Source organism: Penicillium expansum, assembly GCF_000769745.1.
Source record: "Penicillium expansum strain MD-8 chromosome Unknown contig146, whole genome shotgun sequence".
NCBI classification, from domain to species: domain Eukaryota; kingdom Fungi; phylum Ascomycota; class Eurotiomycetes; order Eurotiales; family Aspergillaceae; genus Penicillium; species Penicillium expansum.
Window position 1 is genome coordinate 83,525 of NW_015971173.1, and position 18,685 is coordinate 102,209.

The 18,685-nt window shown below is 47.9% G+C and overlaps 1 protein-coding gene across 1 annotated transcript; it reads left to right on the plus strand.

Moving 5' to 3' along the window:
* Window positions 1-1,375: 1,375 nt before the first annotated feature.
* On the plus strand, window positions 1,376-16,914 carry PEX2_045550 (AMP-dependent synthetase/ligase; the record flags this gene model as incomplete). The annotated part of the gene is made up of 6 exons (XM_016741830.1): window positions 1,376-5,657; window positions 5,713-8,528; window positions 8,602-9,801; window positions 9,864-11,898; window positions 11,954-16,680; window positions 16,759-16,914. 6 exons carry the CDS (start codon window positions 1,376-1,378, stop codon window positions 16,912-16,914), a joined length of 15,216 nt encoding a protein of 5,071 aa, XP_016603293.1.
* Window positions 16,915-18,685: the final 1,771 nt, after the last annotated feature.

An 18,685-nucleotide genomic window follows, 5' to 3' on the forward strand; every position in this document is an offset into this window, starting at 1 on the left:
TTGACCAAGTGGATCCTCCTGAAGGTCTCTGAAGCCCTCGCTTGAGCTTTTTGCCAAGTTTTTCGTATTTTCCTTGGTTCGGGCGTTTTTTTCAATTTTATCAATCAGTGAAATCCCGAGGTCTCCACTGAGATGAGAAGGGGGATTTTTTGGGATATTTAATCTAAAGAGATGATACTATATTGGACAACATACAACATACTTATAAGTACTCCGTATTCTTTACCATACATACTCCACTGTATGCAGGACGATAAAAGAAGAAAAGGTCCCTTCATGCACACCACTTCGATCAACCAGAACACAGCCATTTCTAATTCCTCAAAACCCCCAAAAAAGGTCTTACGGCCGATGTCGGGAATAATTGGAGATCGGAGGTAGCCCGGGAAGTATCCGTATTAATATGGTACAAGGTATACTATGTAACTATACTATGTATACTATGTATATAACAATGGGTGTACAACATACAACATATGCACGTTGTTAGTCCTCTTGGCAAACGCATTGGACTCGTTTACAGTTGGGTATCCTGCAGGAAAATTCCTCCGGATTACAAGATATAGTTAAGTGGCTTGTTTCTTGCTTTTTTAATTATTTTACGCTTGGGCATTCAAAGTGGGGGGAGAATGATATTATATGAGGCTATTATTGCTGTTACGACGTAGTACGTAGTACTCCGTATGCATATTGTAATTTTGGTTACATTTATCGGTATAATCTGTTATATAGTATTTACTACGTATTTACTCATAGTTAGTGGTAGGTACAGTATACATACGGAGTACGGAGTACGTCATTCATAACCGGACACTATCCACAGCTGTTTCAGCTGATTCAGCCGAGTAGTGGGGGAAAGTGGTCTGATCTTATGCGCTGTACAATATAACGTACTCCGTATCCTCTATACATATGTATGTAATAAATATATATTACTATATTATTACTATATAATACTATCACTATACAACATAGATTTAGGTACTGATTTAGAATCTAAAATAATAGGAAGTAGTCGAGTAATCGACTATGTAGTAAGTAATAAATCATAATTTAATACAGAAATATTACACTTCTCCTCACCTCTCTTTTTTCTGCGCTTGGCTCGCCGGAAGATCATACAAAATCCCTATCCCACGGATGTGCCCCTCGATTTGCCTTTTTTAAATCCGAAAATTCCCCTTTTTAAGAAAAAAACTTGTATGTGGGACTCTATCTTTTGGCGCGCTTGCCTGCATACGACCTTCTCCAGCCACTCACGTTGCACCTAATTAGATCGACTAAGCAGACTACTACCTAGGTACCTAGGTATATACTTTACCTCGAATATGTATGAGTGAGAGAGAGAGAGAAAGAAAAAAACACTTCCCAGGTCATGGACAGATTCACTCAATTCCCCGCCGTCAATGACGATGGTGATGATGTTCATATCATACCCTGGCAGGTGGATGCCCAACTCCCCTCCGAGATATTTGCTTTGTCATGGGCAGTCTTGTTACGCGCATTCACAACGGATGAGAACCCGGTCTTTTTATTGAATGGTGCACCAGTCAAAGCAGATCTATCTACTCAGACGGTTCAGCCAGCAGATCTGGCTGCCGTATCAGACCTCTCAGGCAAACACACAGCTGTGGTGCTGGGAGATCCTCTGCTCAGCGATGACGGACATCCCCCGGCGTTGCGGTGGACCCTTGACCCCGCCACTCAGTTGGGAGCCTTGTGTGCGACCGGAGGCATGAACGCCGCTTTCCTGTACCAGCTGGGCAACCAGTTGAAGCAGATCGTGCAGGAGCAGGCTTTTCGGAAGGGTATACAGGTGACACTGTCGACCACTGAGCTTCCTGATCCAGCCATTTCAAATGCCTCTCCCTCCACACTGCCAGGGCCTCAACTTTTACACGAGCTTGCCCTGCGCGGGCTCAACAATTCAAACCACGCCATTGAATTCCTTACTGCGGATGATAACGTTCGTTCCTTGTCGTATCGTGACTTGGATCGGTTTTCCTCGGAGCTGGCGAATAAAATAGCGCGTGCTTCGACAACCTCACAGGGCGTACAGAGGGTTGTGCCAGTACTTCTGCCCCAGTCTGTGGAACTGTACATTTCATGGCTGGCCATTCTCAAGGCTGGCGCAGCATTTTGCCCCTTGAACACCGATGCACCGACAGATCGCATTGAGTTCATCTTACAGGATGTGTCTGCATCTGTGGTGGTCACAAACGATGCTCTTGCAACAAGGATACCGCTGAAAGAGCATATTTCTATTCTCACAGTGAACGATCTTCAATCCAACGATATCACAGAGCCATGCTCAGAAAACAGCACTTCCACTGATCTGGCATATGTTATGTACACATCTGGCTCTACGGGCCGCCCCAAAGGCGTTGGGGTCTCCCATCTTGCTGCCACCCAATCACTCCTTGCTCATGATGATTTGATACCCCCTTTCAAGCGCTTTTTACAATTTGCATCTCCCACCTTTGATGTTTCCGTGTTCGAGGTCTTTTTTCCGATGATGCGAGGATCAACCCTTATCGGCTCCGAGAGAGAGAATATGCTTCTTGATATTTCCCATGTGATGACTACGATGAGAGTCGATGCCGCTGAGTTGACCCCAACGGTGGCAGGAGAGTTGCTGCGTACGCGAGCCGCAGCTCCATCTCTCCGGGTGCTCCTCACAATTGGTGAGATGCTTACCAGGCATGTGGTAGACGAGTTTGGCCATTCGGAGAGCCGAGATGGCATTCTCCATGGGATGTACGGACCTACTGAAGCAGCAATCCATTGTACCGCTGCTACCCATTTCCAGGTCAAGGATCGTGTCAATATGATTGGGAAGCCCTTTAAAACCGTTTCTGCATACATTATGGCACTACCATCCGATGATGAGCCATCACCCACGGAGCTTCACCCCCTTTCACTAGGTCAAATTGGAGAGCTTGTGGTAGGTGGTCCTCAATTGGCTGACGGGTATATCAACCGACCCGAAGAAAATGCCAAGGCTTTTATAGACAGTCCGGTGTATGGCCGACTCTATCGCACGGGAGACAAAGCCCGCATACTTCCCACCGGAGAGATTGAGTGTTTTGGCCGAATTTCCAGTGGCCAGGTGAAGCTGCGAGGCCAGCGGATAGAGCTTGGCGAGATCGAGCATGTTATCACCAGAGCTTCCGGTGTTCGCAGTGCTGTAACCATAGTCATTAACGGGAACTTAGTTGCATTCGTTCTGGTTACCGACAAGGGAACGACAGACAGTAGTCTTCGAGACGTTTGTCGTCAGCTGTTGCCTCGGTTCATGATTCCTGGAGAATTTGTGCTCGTCGACCAATTCCCCCAACTTCCCTCGGGCAAGATTGATCGTAAAAAACTAGAAGCCGATTTCATTCGCCACCGAAGCACCGCTCAGGCTTCTGACGACCAACCCTGCCGAGACGAAAAAGAAGAGTCTATCGTCTCAAGCGTGGCTGATGTGCTAGGTCGACGACTCTCATCAACGGAGAGCCTGGTAGCAGCAGGCCTTGATTCGCTAGCAGCAATCCGTCTCGCGTCCCATCTCTTGGATGCAGGAATTTGCCTAGGTGTGGCTACCCTGCTAGAGGCCGACTCAGTGGACGGGATCTGGCAACTTGCCACCAGCCTTGAAACTGCGAGCCCAAATGATGATACGCAAGCAGCCTTGCAAACTGTTCTCCGGCTTGTTTCAGATGCAGGTGCAGCAAGGGTCGATTCGCTGGGTTTGAGCGAGCAGGTTTCGGACATCGTACCATGTAGCCATATCCAGCAGGCTATGATCTTGGAGACTGTTCGAGACAACAAAGCATATTGCAACTGGATTGAGCTGGAATTTGAGTCCTCGGTCAGTTTAACTTTGGTGAAAAATGCATTTGGTCAACTGGTGGACCACAACGAGATCCTACGGTCTGGATTTGTCGAAATCGGCCTCAAAGACCACTCATATGGTCGCTTCACTTGGAAGACCATTGACGATTATGTTTCCGTGCAACAGGAGTTTAACTATGATTTGGGCTTGAGTGCGGGCCACGATGTCTTAAACCCCTTCCGAATCCAGGTCAAGGAAGGGGAGGATCATCTCCGCGTGCTGGTACATATCCATCATGCACTTTACGATGGATGGTCTTGGCAAATCATGTTGACAGATCTCAGAAGCATCTTGTCTGGAGAAGAACTCACTTCTAAACCCCCTTATAATGTCGTCGCAAACTTCTTCATTGAGCACAAACTGGACAAATCGGCAAAAGAGTCCTCAGCCTACTGGCGGGATCAACTACAGGGTCTTCATCCTGCAACTTTCCCTACTTTCCATGGAAATACAGATATCGTACATGCTACCGGCAAGGCTACTCGCGTGCTGGACATATCTGTATCGAAACTCAACGAAGTTTCCCAGCATCTTCATGTGAGCCGGCAAACCATTTTCCAAGCCGCATTCTGCTATATTCTCTCCTCCTACATTGGAATCGGCGATGTTACCTTTGGAACTGTTTTTTCAGGCCGGACTCTGCCCTTAAAGGGTATCGAGACTATTCTCGGACCCTGTATTAGAACTTTGCCTACGCGCATGAACCTTGACAAAATGCAAGACGTGACCGATCTCCTCTTGGCTATCCAGAACACGAACCGCAAGTCGCTCGATCATGGCAGTCTTTCTCTCCAGGATATAAAGAAGGCATCTGGCATCGACTTGGATCGCAGTCTCTTCGATACGGCGCTCGTGTGGCAAGAAAGCATTTGGTCAGATGATGACCAGGGCTCGGTGTTCCGGGAAGTTGGAGCGGGGGAATTTTTAGAATTTGCGCTTTTGCTGGAGTTTGAGCCGCGAGAAGAAAACATCTTTGCCCGAGCGATTTATCAACAGGCGGTGCTACCATTCGAGCAAGCTATGATACTCCTCGAGCAGATTGATTTCGTGGCCTCGACGTTGATTGACAAGATTAAGCTCCCGATCCAGGACATTCGATCGTATCTTCCCTCGTCAACATTGTCTATCCAACATGCAACATCACGCGAGCAAGCCCATCTGCCAAGCTTGGCATCCGGCGTTGAGATGATTGCCTCTACAGACCCGGACCGGGTAGCGGTTGAGTTGATGCTCTGGAAGCTAGAAACTCCTGCCCCGTTGGTTGAAAGCATGACCTACGGTCGACTAAACTCCAGAGCCAATGGCTTTGCACACCTTTTGCTCCATGTTGGAGTGACAAAAGCCGATCTAATAGCCATTCATCTGACAACGTCCCTTGACTTCTACGTTGCTGTGCTTGGAGTTGCCAAGGCTGGTGCTGGTCTCCTCCTACTTCCCCAGGCTTCTTCGCAGATAATTCATTCCATTCTCTCCATAGCGAAATCCAGGTTCTGCATAGTCGACCACCTGACGGAAAAGAATCATCGCTTGGATTCTTTGAAGCCCATTCAGCTGATTCACCTCTCTTATTCGCTGGATGTTTATCATGAGTTTAATATTCCCTACACCAATGAAGCGTCGGACGTTGCATATGCTGAATTTTCGCTAATTGGAAATGACTTGACGGAAAACATCCTCATCTCACGTCAAAACCTACATAGTAGTATCAATGCTCTTTCAGACTTGTATCCAACCCCAACCGGGTCAAAAATGCTATCGTGTCTTCAAGGATCAGGTGGTATGTTTTCCATGTCGTTTTTGATTTCGAGATTATCTTTCTGACAAGAACACAGCATCCATTTGCCAGACATTCTTCGCTTGGCACGCTGGTATGACATTGTGCTCAGCTACAGACTCAATCATGATGACTAGCATCGAGAAAGCCTGCCATGATATGAACATAACGCACCTTCACCTGCCTCCCATGCTGGCCTCTCGTATTGATCCACAATCCGTTCCCAGTGTGCAATATCTTCTCTCTTCTGGCGAAGAAATGACCCCCAAGCTCCATCGAAACTGGGCCGGCAAAGGTCTTCATCAAGCATACAGCAACCATGCGCTGGCTCACGCATGTACTTTTTGTCCTAATATGCAAGCATCAACCTATGCTCGAAACATTGGTAGACCCCTGAAGAACACATCTGCGATGATTGTGGCAGATGGCGATTTACCCGGTCTTCTTCCACGCGGCGCCATTGGAGAGTTGTGCTTTGGCGGAGATCAAGTTGGGCGCTGTCTACATGACTCTGAGACTCCAGTGACTGGAAGATTCGTTGACCATCCTGAATTTGGTCGGATCTATAGAACGGGTGACTTTGGGAGATTGCTTCCTGATGGTACACTAATTCTTTCCCGAAGTTCTGGCATTACACAGTCGTATGCTCCGTCTATTGATCTTGATGGAGTTAATCATGCTCTTATGTCTTTGGAAATGATTCAAGACTCAGTGAGCATGATTTTGGACGAGCCAACACTACGTCAGCAGCGATTGGCAGTATTTTGGGTTCCTTCAACGAAATGCTCAAATTCTGTGCAAATCGAGGAAGCCACGAATGCTCTTTTCAAGGAGCTCACCAAGAAACTTTCTTCTTCTAACCTTCCATCGCTTCTTGTTCTCGTGGATACGGTAGATCTCACTATGTCTTATAAGACTGATCACCTTATGTTGAGGCAACGACTAGAACAACTGTCAACTAAGCAACTTGCGATATTTTCGCCAAAGCTCAATGCCGATGATACTGGCGACAGTTTCACTGAACTCGAGAATACTATCTCTGCCGCGTTATCGGCAGTCACTGGCACAGACCAAAGCAACATCCGCAAGCACACGTCTTTCTATAGATTGGGTCTGGACTCTCTTTCTGCCATTTCCTTCTCGCGGAAGCTGCATGAGTCTGGATGTGGAAGACTTGCTGTGTCCACAATCCTACGCCATAGCTCTATTGCTCAACTTGCAGCTGTCATTCCCGCCACGACCAACGAGCATCAACCCGAAGGGGCTGTGGTGCCCGCGCCACCAACGGTATTCGATGAAAATTTCACTCATCAAGTAGAAGATGAGTTCAAAGCTGCAGACATAACTGTTCAGAGCATTTATCCTTGCACTCCACTCCAGGAGGCTATGCTTGCAGCTGAGTCTGGGGGTCATTCAGCTTATTTCAACCACCTCTTGCTTCTTGTGCACACCGATGCCGAAGCAATGAGAGCCGCATGGGCTAAGATGATGCAAAGACAAGACATTCTCAGAACTTGTTTCACGCAAACTAATGATAAGCGGTTTGCATACGCTCAAGTTGTACTGGATACACAGGTCTTGCCGTGGTCTCATATTGAACCTTCCTCTTCTGAGCTTGAGAATGTCATCAAGGAGAGGAAGGCCAGGTTTGAGGGTCTTTCTCCTGTCAACGGCCAGTTGCCCTACTCGCTGACTTTTATAACCGATTCCACTTGTCAGAAGGCACACCTTCTACTGTCCATTCACCATGCACTTTATGACGGAGAAGGTATCGCCCAGTTATTACAGGAGTTGCAGCTATTGCTTTCAACTCAAGAATTGCCAGTAAACGCTCCATTCCGCAACTTCATCGACTACATGACCTCTGTTGACTATGGCTCGTCGGACGAATACTGGGACCAGTATTTGTCTGGTGTTTCGCCGACCCTCCTTCTCACACCCGAGCCCGCAGCCAATGCATATGATTCGGCATCACAGCAGGTCCATACATCCCTAAATGGCTCTCTCGTAACGTTCAAACAACAATGCAAGGACCTTTCCGTAACCCCCTTGAACATCTTCCACGCTGCATGGGCCAGACTCCTCTCTCTATACACCGATTCCTCCGACGTTTGCTTCGGCAATGTCTTCAGCTGCCGAACTATTCCCTTAGATTGCGCAGATCGAATAGTTGGGCCTTGCTTCAACACACTTCCGATTCGAATCAAGGCCTCCTCGACTGCAACAAATAATGACATCATGGAATTGTCCCAAAAAAGCAATAATGACATTTTGCCTCACCAACTCAGCCCTCTGCGGCGTATTCAACGGCGTGGTCTTGGCGATGGCTCTCGCCTCTTCGACACACTGGTCATTTTCCAGAACAGAAATACAGATCTAGATTCCAATATCTGGGAACTTCTTCAGGACGAAGGAAACATGGGGTTCCCCTTGATCTGTGAGATCATTCCCAACGAGCCTGCCAACAACATCCAGATCTGCCTCCATTTCCAAGTATCGCATATCTCGCAAGCCGTGGCTGAGAATATTGCGCGGGACTTTGTGACCCTTGTTGGACACATCATTCAATACCCATCTGCTCAGGCATCCGATAAGCGTCTATTGGGGACAGACATTCCTCGCATCTTTGAACAAAAGGTGCCCAAAATGCCAAACTCTGTTCAGTTCCTAACCAGGTCTCACCAAAAGCGCTCATGGTCTTATCAAGAGGAGATTGTACGTGACCTTCTTTGCAACTTTTCTGATGTCGACTCGGACAATGTGCTTCAAGACACAACGATCTTCCAACTTGGCCTGGATAGTATCAATGCTGTTCAGGTATCGGCGAAACTGCGTGGATTAGGGTATAAGATCTCATCTGGCGATATTCTCGAGGTATGTCATATCCCTGGGAGTTTGATTGCTGATCATGAATTCTATTATTTACTTGCGTACTAACTTGTGCCAGGCTGCCTCTATTGATCAAATTGCTTCCCTTCTTACTTCTAGCGCCAAGGCTGTTGAGGAAATCGAGTTCGACTTCCACCTTTTCCAGGCCCATAATTTGCAATCTGTTTGCGAACAACTTGGGATTTCTTCGCAGTTAGTGCAGTCTCTGCGCCCTTGCACACCAGTTCAAAACGGAATGCTGGCGATGTTTACACATTCCCATGGTGAAGTGTACTTCAATCGAATGGCCCTGAGGTTCCCGGAACGTTTGAATAAGAAGAAATTGAAAGAAGCATGGTCTAAGGTCATGGCTCAGCATGAGATGCTTCGAACAGGCTTTGTCCAATTGCGTGATCAGCATAATCCTTTTGCTATGATAACTTATCATGAGAATAGCGAACTACCATGGTGCGAGACCTCGATTTCCATGGCAGACACTCCTGGTATTCAAGAAAAGCACGCTTTAGAAAATCTCCACCACCCCCCATGGAGGATTGAAGTCGAAGCAGGTGACAACACCAGTATCATGCATTTCTCTGCATTGCACGCTATTTACGATGCTCAATCTCTGGCTACCATATTTGCAGACGTCAGAACAGCATATGAAGGAAAGGCTCTGGCTACGCCGGCACCAGTCACCGAAACTCTCGGTCCTATCCTTCTTGAAAGCAAGAGTCAGAGCGAATCTGCCCAATCCTTCTGGAAAAAACTGGCCCCAGAAGTGCAACCCTCCAAATTCCCCGACTTGCATCCCATCCGCACAGACGAGCGAAAATTACTCACCACCTCCATCCGTTGCGCACAGTCTCGCAAGGCTCTTGAAGATGCATGTCGAGATATCGGCGTGACACTACAAGCAGCTGGGCAAGCCGCATGGGCTCGCTTGCTGTCTGCGTACACGGGCGAGTCTAACATTACTTTTGGATCTGTACTTTCGGGTAGGAACTTATCCGCCGCTGCTCAGCAAGCAGTATTCCCGTGTTTGGTCACAGTGCCGACGCCCCTGCGTATTGAGGGCTCTAACCGACAGCTTTTGGACCGTACATTGAAGCAAAATGCTTTATTAGTGAAGAATCAGTTCGCGGCTCTGTCGCATATCCAGCGTTGGCTAGGAAGCGATGAGCCACTCTTCGACACGCTGTTTGTCTATCAGAAGTTTACTTCGGATGCTGTTGGTGCTGATGGGTGGGATATTGTTGACGAGGAGACGAAGATTGATGTATGTAGAATTAGCAGACAGGATACTCCACAGTTCTGCAGGATTCAGACTAACTTATATAGTATCCTGTCTCTATTGAGTTGATCCCACACTCGACAGATCTTCAGATTTCGCTGAGCTACCGGGGCGATCTTGTTCCCACAGAGCAAGCAGCGATCCTCTTGAGTCAGTATGACAAATTCTTGCAGGACACCGTCTTCTGTCCAGATGCCAATTCTACCGATCACGAGTCTGTGGGCAGTCGTCTGTTATCCATTACTCCTGCCAAAGAAGCCCCGATTCCTACCACGGTGTCTTTGTTGCATCAATTCGTCGAAGCGAACGCACTCAAGCTTCCCGAGAAGATTGCGTTCGAATTTGCTTTAGGTGACACTGCCGACAGCCTCCAGAAGAAGACTTGGACTTACCGTGAGTTCAATGAATGCGGCAATCAAATTGCGCATTTCCTGCAGGCAAGGGGAGCTGTTCCTGGTGGAATTGTGGGAATATGTTTTGACAAGTGCCCTGAAGCCTCCATGGCAATTCTGGGCATCATGAAAGCTGGATGTGCATATTTGGCTATTGATCCTGGTGCTCCTATCTCTCGTAAGCAGTTCATGCTAAAGGACTCCGGTACCAACATCCTACTTTGCAATCAATCGAAGATGATGGAACTGGGGGGACTTACGGCTACTGACGTCCAGGCACTTGATGAGCCTGGGATGCTTGATGGGATCTCAACAAACGATGTCTCACTTTCCCGTCCGATTCAGCCAGATGATACTTGTTATTGTCTATACACCTCCGGTACAACCGGGACACCTAAGGGCTGCGAGATCACGCACGATAATGCTGTACAAGCAATGCTGGCATTCCAACGATTATTCGCAGGACACTGGGATGAAGAGTCTCGGTGGTTGCAATTTGCCTCCTTCCATTTTGACGTCAGTGTTCTGGAACAGTACTGGAGTTGGAGTGTTGGAATTTGCGTTACTTCCTGCCCGCGAGATCTACTTTTTGAGGATCTGACTGGAACAATACAAAAGCTTCAAATTACACATATTGACCTAACGCCCAGTTTGGCAAGACTAGTTCATCCCGATGAAGTTCCGTCCCTTTGTCGGGGAGTCTTCATCACTGGCGGAGAGGCGTTGAAACAAGAAATCCTCGATGCCTGGGGCAAGCATGGTGTTATCTATAATGGGTACGGACCTACTGAAGTTACTATCGGATGCACCATGCTCCCACGGATGTCTGCCAACGACAAAGCCTCGAATATTGGGCCCCAGTTCGATAATGTCGGATCGTATGTTTTCCGCCCCGGTACGACGACCCCAGTCCTACGCGGTAGCATAGGTGAACTCTGTGTCTCGGGACCTCTCGTTGGAAAGGGCTACCTGAACCGAGCGGAGCTCACCAAAGAAAGATTCCAAGAGCTCCCTGAATTCGGCGATCGCATATATCGCACAGGAGATCTTGTGAGGATTTTGCACGATGGAAGCTTCCAGTTCCTTGGTCGTATTGATGACCAGGTCAAGCTGCGCGGACAGCGACTTGAGATTGGAGAAATCAACGAGGTCATCAAGCAAGCTACGCCTGAATTGAACGAGGTTGCTACCATGGTCATCAAGCACCCCAAACAATCGAAGGACCAACTTGTCTCGTTTTTCACGACTGTCACTGCAGATAAAAAATCTCGTGCTGTTGAAACTGGAGTCCAATCTTCCGAAAATGATCGCGTCCTACTGTCGAAGATCAAGGGCGCTTGCCGCACTCACCTTCCCGGATATATGGTGCCTACACATATCATCCCGATGACCCGCTTCCCACTCTCTGCCAATAACAAGGCTGATATGAAGGTCTTGAAGAGTATCTATCAGGAGCTTTCTTTGGAAGATATTCAGAAATTGAGCTCGATGAGTGTTGGACAGCCTGCTGACAGTGTCCAGGAACAGAAGATCATATCTATACTGGCCAGGTTTATTGGTTCTTCTGAGAAGATTTCGTCGTGGTCTAGTATCTACGAGCTTGGTCTAGATTCTATATCCGTTATTGCTTTCTCAAGAAGTCTTCGGGAGGCTGGCTTTTCTCAGGCCCAGCCATCGATCATCATGAAGTGTAAGTCTGACATTCTAGGTGTTGCCTGATAATAGCCTTGACTAACAATCCATAGATCCTACAGTTACCGGAATGGCTTCGGCACTACAGATGTTTTCTTCATCTTCTGTATCAGTGGAAACCATCCAACGAAATGCCAAGCAAGGCATTGAGGCTTTCGCTCACAAGAACTCTCACGCTATTACCGAGCATATCGGGGCCATGGACGGTGACATTGAAAAGATTGCGCCCTGCACTCCGCTCCAGCAGGGTATCATTTATCACTACCTGTCTAGCAGCACCCCATTATACTGCTCATCATTCACTTTCGAGCTTGACCCTTCCGTCAACCTCGAGAATTTGCGCACAGCTTGGGATCAGACCCAGAGAGACGTTCAAATGTTGCGTGCCAGGCTTTTGCCATCACCGGATGGCTACGCCCAAGCTATCGTGAAGAAAGATCTACTTCCATGGTTCCTTGCTACAGTTGACACCAAGGAGGAGATTGATGATTTGCGCAAACAACGACATGACCACTGGACCACCCAGCTCGATGGTCTTTCATCTAATCTATGGGAAGTCGGAGTCATTTCTTCCCCTGATACATCGGTGATGTGTTTGAACATCTTTCATGCTCTTTACGATGGCAACAGCCTGGTCCTGCTCCTCGAATCGGTTGCCCAAAATTATTTTGGCCAGAGCAAGAGCTCACAGTCAACCCCGGAGTTCCTGGATGTGTTGCACTTGGGCCCTCTTTGTAAAGACCCTGCTGCAGAGGCATTCTGGAAAGAGCATCTTGTCGGCTGCCATGATCGTGCTTTCACCGAGAACGTCCAGGTAGACAGCGCGCCAGTTCTGCTCAAAGTTCAAATAAATGCGACAGATCAGGTTGACCACCTTCGCCGGTCTCTCAATGTCACAGAGCAATCTGTTCTCCACGCCTGCTGGCTCCTTACTCTCCAGCAACAATATTCATTCGTGCCATCACTTGGCATCATTGCCTCGGGCAGGACGATCGATGTACCAGGCATTGGCGACGTTATTGGACCGCTGTTCAATACTATTCCCAGCAACGTCCAGCTGCATGGCTTGGAGACTTGGTCTGATGTCGCTCGGCGCTGCCATGACTACCATGTGTCCATGATTCCTTTCCAGTACACCGCACTGCGGGACATTGTGAAATGGCTCGGAAAGAACCCTGACGAGCGACTCTTCAACTCTTTGTTTGTCTTCCAGAGGGAAGATGACAAGAATGAATCCCTCGCAAAAGTTCTTTGGCTTAACCTCGACTCAGAGGCCCAGCATGAGTACCCACTAGCCTTTGAGATTGTGCGAAATAGCAATCAATCTCTGACAGCCACTATTGTTGCAAAGAGCCATGCGGTATCATCAGAGGATGCTCAGCAGATGCTGTTCAAGTTCGAGCAAATCCTCTCTGAATTTGCACAAGACCCCAACAAAGAGTTGCTCAAGATAAACGGAGTTCCTCTCACCCAAGTCGTGGCGAACGGCGACGTAAATGGTAGCCACGAGCCTCTGAGAACACAAGAATATACAAATGGCTCTTTGTTCGAATGGACTCCCCAGGCTTGCACAATCCGCGACGTGATCGAAACCCTTGCGGAAGTGGAGCCGCGATCTATCAACGAGAACACGTCAATCTTTGAAGTTGGACTTGATAGCATCGATGCAATCAAAATCTCCTCGCGGTTGAGCAAATCTGGCATCAAACTTCCAGTGAGCTCCATCATGCGTCATCGTACAGTGAAGGCCATGAGCCAGCAACTCTCAATGACAAATGGCCATACCAAAAATGGGACATTACCATTGCTCAATCGAGTAGAGAAATCGTTGGACAAGTTCATTCGAGCTGAAGATCTTCTCCCTCCAAGCGCGACTCGAATCCTACCAGCTACACCCATCCAAGAAGCGATGATAGCAGAAATGTCTGCCTCGGGTTACAAGCATTATTATAACCACGAAATCCTTGAACTTGAACCAGATGTGGAGATTGAAAGGATGGAACGGGCATGGAGAACTGTCGTTAGAGCCCACCCTATTCTCCGTACTTCATTTGTTGAAGTATGGGATCCGGAGATTCCTGTGTCATACGCCCAAATAGTCCATGACGAGGATTATATCGATCTCCAGACTGTCCATCTGCACGGAGTCTCCGTGGAATCCATTATAGAGACTCAGCGTTCAAGAGCCCGAAATGAACTGATAAGCAGCCCTTTACTCTCTATCACCATTGCGGTGGATGAAGATAAGCGGTACCTTGTTTTGTCGATTGCGCATGCTCTCTATGATGGCTGGTCAATCAATCTGCTCCATGAAGATGTTGCCAAGTCCTATGCTGGTGCAGAGTGTTCCCGCCCGCCGGTCGATGATATTCTTGAGCAAATTATTGCCTCTTCTGGCGATGAAGCACTCAGGTTCTGGCGAGCCTCGCTATCCAACTTCACTCCGGTGTCATTCTCGCCTATGGAGCATGCTGGCAATAGCTCGGCCATTGTTCACCGAGCAGAACAATCATTATCCGTTCCACTGTCCAAGGCAGAGATGTTCTGCAAGCGCCATGGGATTACTCTCCAGGCGCTTCTTGTCGGCTGTTGGTCTCTTGTCCTTGCCATGCATGCCAAGAAGCTAGATGTGGCATTTGGACTTGTCCTTTCTGGTCGGAACGTGGCTGACTCTGAGCATGTGATGTTCCCGACCATGAACACTGTAGCTATGCGAGTTGTTCTTCATGGGACGCGCGTGGAATTGGTGAAGTATGTGCAGGAGGCGCTCCTGGCTATGTCGGAGCATCAGCATTTCCCGCTCCGGCGTGCCAGACCAGATACAGGATCGCGAGCGTTGTTTGATACGCTTTTCATGTATCAGAAGAGACCGGTGGAAAATTTCCAGACCGGGCCTGGTCCAGTTTTGTATAAATCTATCGGTGGAGCAGCTGATGTCGAATACCCTGTATGCGCTGAAGTTGAAGGTGTCGGAGAGGATCTGGTTGGGCGGGTTGCGTGTCGTGGAAATATTGTTGGAGATCAAGATGCTCTTGCACTATTGGGGCAGATGGGCGATATCCTGTTGTCTATCATTGATGGCCCATCTGAACAGACTGTCGAATTTACCAACGAAGGAGTGAACATCTGTGGAAGCGCGGCTTTCCAGGATGAGTCTGGGCAAGATATCGAGACTGATGCAGTGCTCCGGACATTTAATCATGCACTATGGTTGCCCATTGAGTCAAAGATCCGCAAGGTGCTTTCCATTGCATCCGGGGTACCTGAAAACTCCATTGACAAGAACTCCACGATTTTCGAGCTTGGTCTGGACAGCATCAGTGCCATCAAGGTGGCTGCACTCCTGAAGAAACAGTCCGTCAAGCTCGCGGTCAGTGACATGCTTCGGGCTGGTACCATCCAAAACATGGCCAAGGCAGCCAACAGCAACCAAACAGAGCTCTCGCTCACGAATATATCAACCATTCTCCGCGAGTCACTCGATGGCATCAACGTGGCGGAACTACTACAGTCGCACGGTATTGATTCGCAACGGGTACGGAAGGTGTTCCCGGCAACTGCTGGACAAACCTATTTCCTCTCAATGCACTCTCTGAATCCCGAGGTATTCTATCCCGAGTTCTACTACGTGACATCACGACAATTGAGCCCCGAGGTACTCGATCGAGCCTGGGCTCAGGTCATAGACCAGACCCCGATGCTTCGGACGGCATTCGTTCCCACTACCGACTCTCGGCTATTGCCGTATGTGCAGATCGAGTTTGAGGCTGTGCACATTCCTGTGATCTGGCATTCCAAGTTTGATCGGCATCTTGTTTCAAGCAGTCTCAAGCAAGAATTTGGGGCAGTGCTGGTCGCACTGCATGCCTGTCAAATCAGCAAGGGGACGGCGCTTATTCTGCAAATCCACCATGCACTGTATGACGCTGTCAGTCTACCCCATATCCTAGACAGACTTGTTACACACTGCAGTCAAGAGGAGGTTGCCAAGCTGAACCCCGATCTTGATCTCTCGCAGCTTGTGGCGTTCCAGCATATTCATTCGCCCGTGGATGTCCGGCGGCAATTCTGGCAAAAGTATCTAGGCCAAATCCCAACGGCGGTAAAACGAGGGGATGACTTCGGGTCTGTGCAACATCACTATCGACCGGGGCTGGTTTCAAATATGGCCAGTGTTGAAAAGGTTGCTAAGCGCCAGGGCCTTAGCATTCAGACCGTCTTTTTGGCCGTCTATGCTCGAGTGCATTTGCAGGAATTTGGTGCAGCTGAAACCGTAGATGACGCAGGGTCTCACAGGCGGTTAATTGTTGGACTGTACCTTGCCAATCGATCTCATTCCATCGAGGGTCTAGCCGAATCTGTGATTCCCACCGTCAACATCGTTCCACTACGACTGGATGACAAACTCAGCGATTCCAACGAGACCCTCCTTGACGCCGCCCGGAGAATCCAAACTGAAATCAACGAGATCAGCCGACCGGAATACTCGGGTGTTTCTCTCGTGGAGATTGCCGAATGGACGGGCGTCCGAATCGACACTTGCGTCAATTTCCTGCGACTCCCTGAACAAGAATTGAAAGCACCCAGCAACGGTGACCGAGCAAAGTTTTCTCTCACAGCAATTCAACGCGAGGAGCTTGAAGATCTTAGCGGGGCAGCCCCATCGGAAAAAGACCGAATTCCGATTAATGGCAATGGTGTAGCGCCACTGGGTGCAGCCGAGACGAGCCCGGGCCTCGAGCACCCAAGCGCCTCAACGGCCACTCAGAATATTTTCCAGGTAAGTGGGCAAAAATGCACATCACTTGTGCATATTAACGGCGATCGAGCCTTATGCAATTGCTTACATTTTCAACAGTCTACGATTGATGTGGAAGCCGCCATCCGCAATGGTCGGTTAGACTTTGGGCTCTTCGCGCCGGAATCCCGTCTTGACCGAGATACAGCGGAGACTGTGATCGGTACTATGCAACGAGAGATGTCTGCATTGGTGACAGGCTTTGAATTGATATAGAATGTCTAGTGATGCTAGGGATGGAAAAGAGGGGAGAATAGTATCCCGGGGTGATTCTACGATGGAGTATGGAGTACGGAGTATAATAGATTAAGCTCTTTTTTTTTGTGGATATTTTTTTGGGTTATATTGTTTGCTAATTCTCACTATTTTCTGCTATGTTCTGTTATTGTCTACTCCGTACCTTTTCTATGGCTCACATACTCGTGCATATGAGGCGTTGGACGTGTATAGTTCGCTTTTCCCAATCGATTGATTTGAAAATGCCCTCTGATTTGACGAGTGACGGCGGGACCCACGGACGGGACGGGCCCGGGGATCTTTATCTTTTGCGAAGTGCAGGGTTGAGGATAAGAAGGGTATTATATTGTGTATAGTCTGTAGTATAGTAGTAAAGAAGTATATACGGAGTAGAAGAAGCAACTCCCACTTTATAAGGGTCTATTATAGTACATTACGGACCAGGTTCATTTTTTTTTTATATGCCCTCGTTTGGCACCAATCGGACTCAACCCAGTAGCCTTTTTTTTTTTTTTTTTTCTCGCATTCCTCCGAGAATAGGCCTGATGAATCAGATGTGGGCTTGAGGTGCGAGAGAGTGGACTGATGACACTTAAGCAAGGGGATTTCGCGTGGCCTATCACCAGTTGGAACTGAATTTTTACTTTTTTTTTTTTACTTTCTCTTTTTTAGGATTATAAGAGAGTTTACTCCGTAGACTGAATAATATAATAATAATAATAATAATAAGTATGCCTTGTTTTAAAAAAGAAAAGAAAGAAAAAACGGGTATACAAAGTACACAACAGGCTTAGAGAAGATACCCCTCCCTTTGTTTATTGGGTCCAGGGGCTGCAAGACGCGCAGTTTTGAACAACATACATACATAGGTACATAGGTACATGTACAGACATAAGATATTTTTTAATTTGATCCTTTGAATTATTTTTGAATATAGAATATAGAATAGAATATAGAATAGAATATAATATATACGAATATTTAATATTATATTTATTGTTTGCTTACCTAATGTTGTCACCATCACGCGTCACCCTAATCCACTTCGGGCATCCAACGATCAACAACGCGACTGCGCGTTAATCGCTTTGGACTTTATTTCTATACCCTGAACACCCTGACCCTAAATATCCTGAACTGAAAACACAACCTGAACCGGAACATTGGAACACGCCAATCCTTATAAACATTCTTAATATCCCCAGTGGTTTCCAACTCTACTCTCGATTTTCCTCCGACACCGTCACATACCAATACCCAACCCCTCCTCGATTCCGCCCTTTCGCCCTCGTGGGCTGACCTCACCTTTTGTATTGGGGGACTTAACCCCTTGCAACCTTTTCTTGTTGGAACAAAAGATTCCGACACGCCCTTCTACTTTTACAGTGTTCAAATTCAAACTGAAACATTCTACTATCCCCGCCCATCCTTGATCTGGTTATCTTCGGGTATCAAAACGCATCAAAGTGAAACATCGCAGGCACCAAACACGCAGGCACGCAGGCACGCGTTGTGTTTGTCCCTTGGGAGAGACATTGAATTCCTTGGAATCCGCGATGGAAGTGGTGTGACTCAGTTTCTTCGTTGAACTTGCCACTCGCACCTGCCCGTGGGAAACATTCCAGTCCTCGTGCCTTCATTTGGATATCATATCCTCGAATATCTTCGAATATCCTTGGCTCCCTCTTTTTCTCTTTCTGGACGCGTTGTTGATTTGAACGCGTCAACATCGGTACTTTGAGAAAGCCCT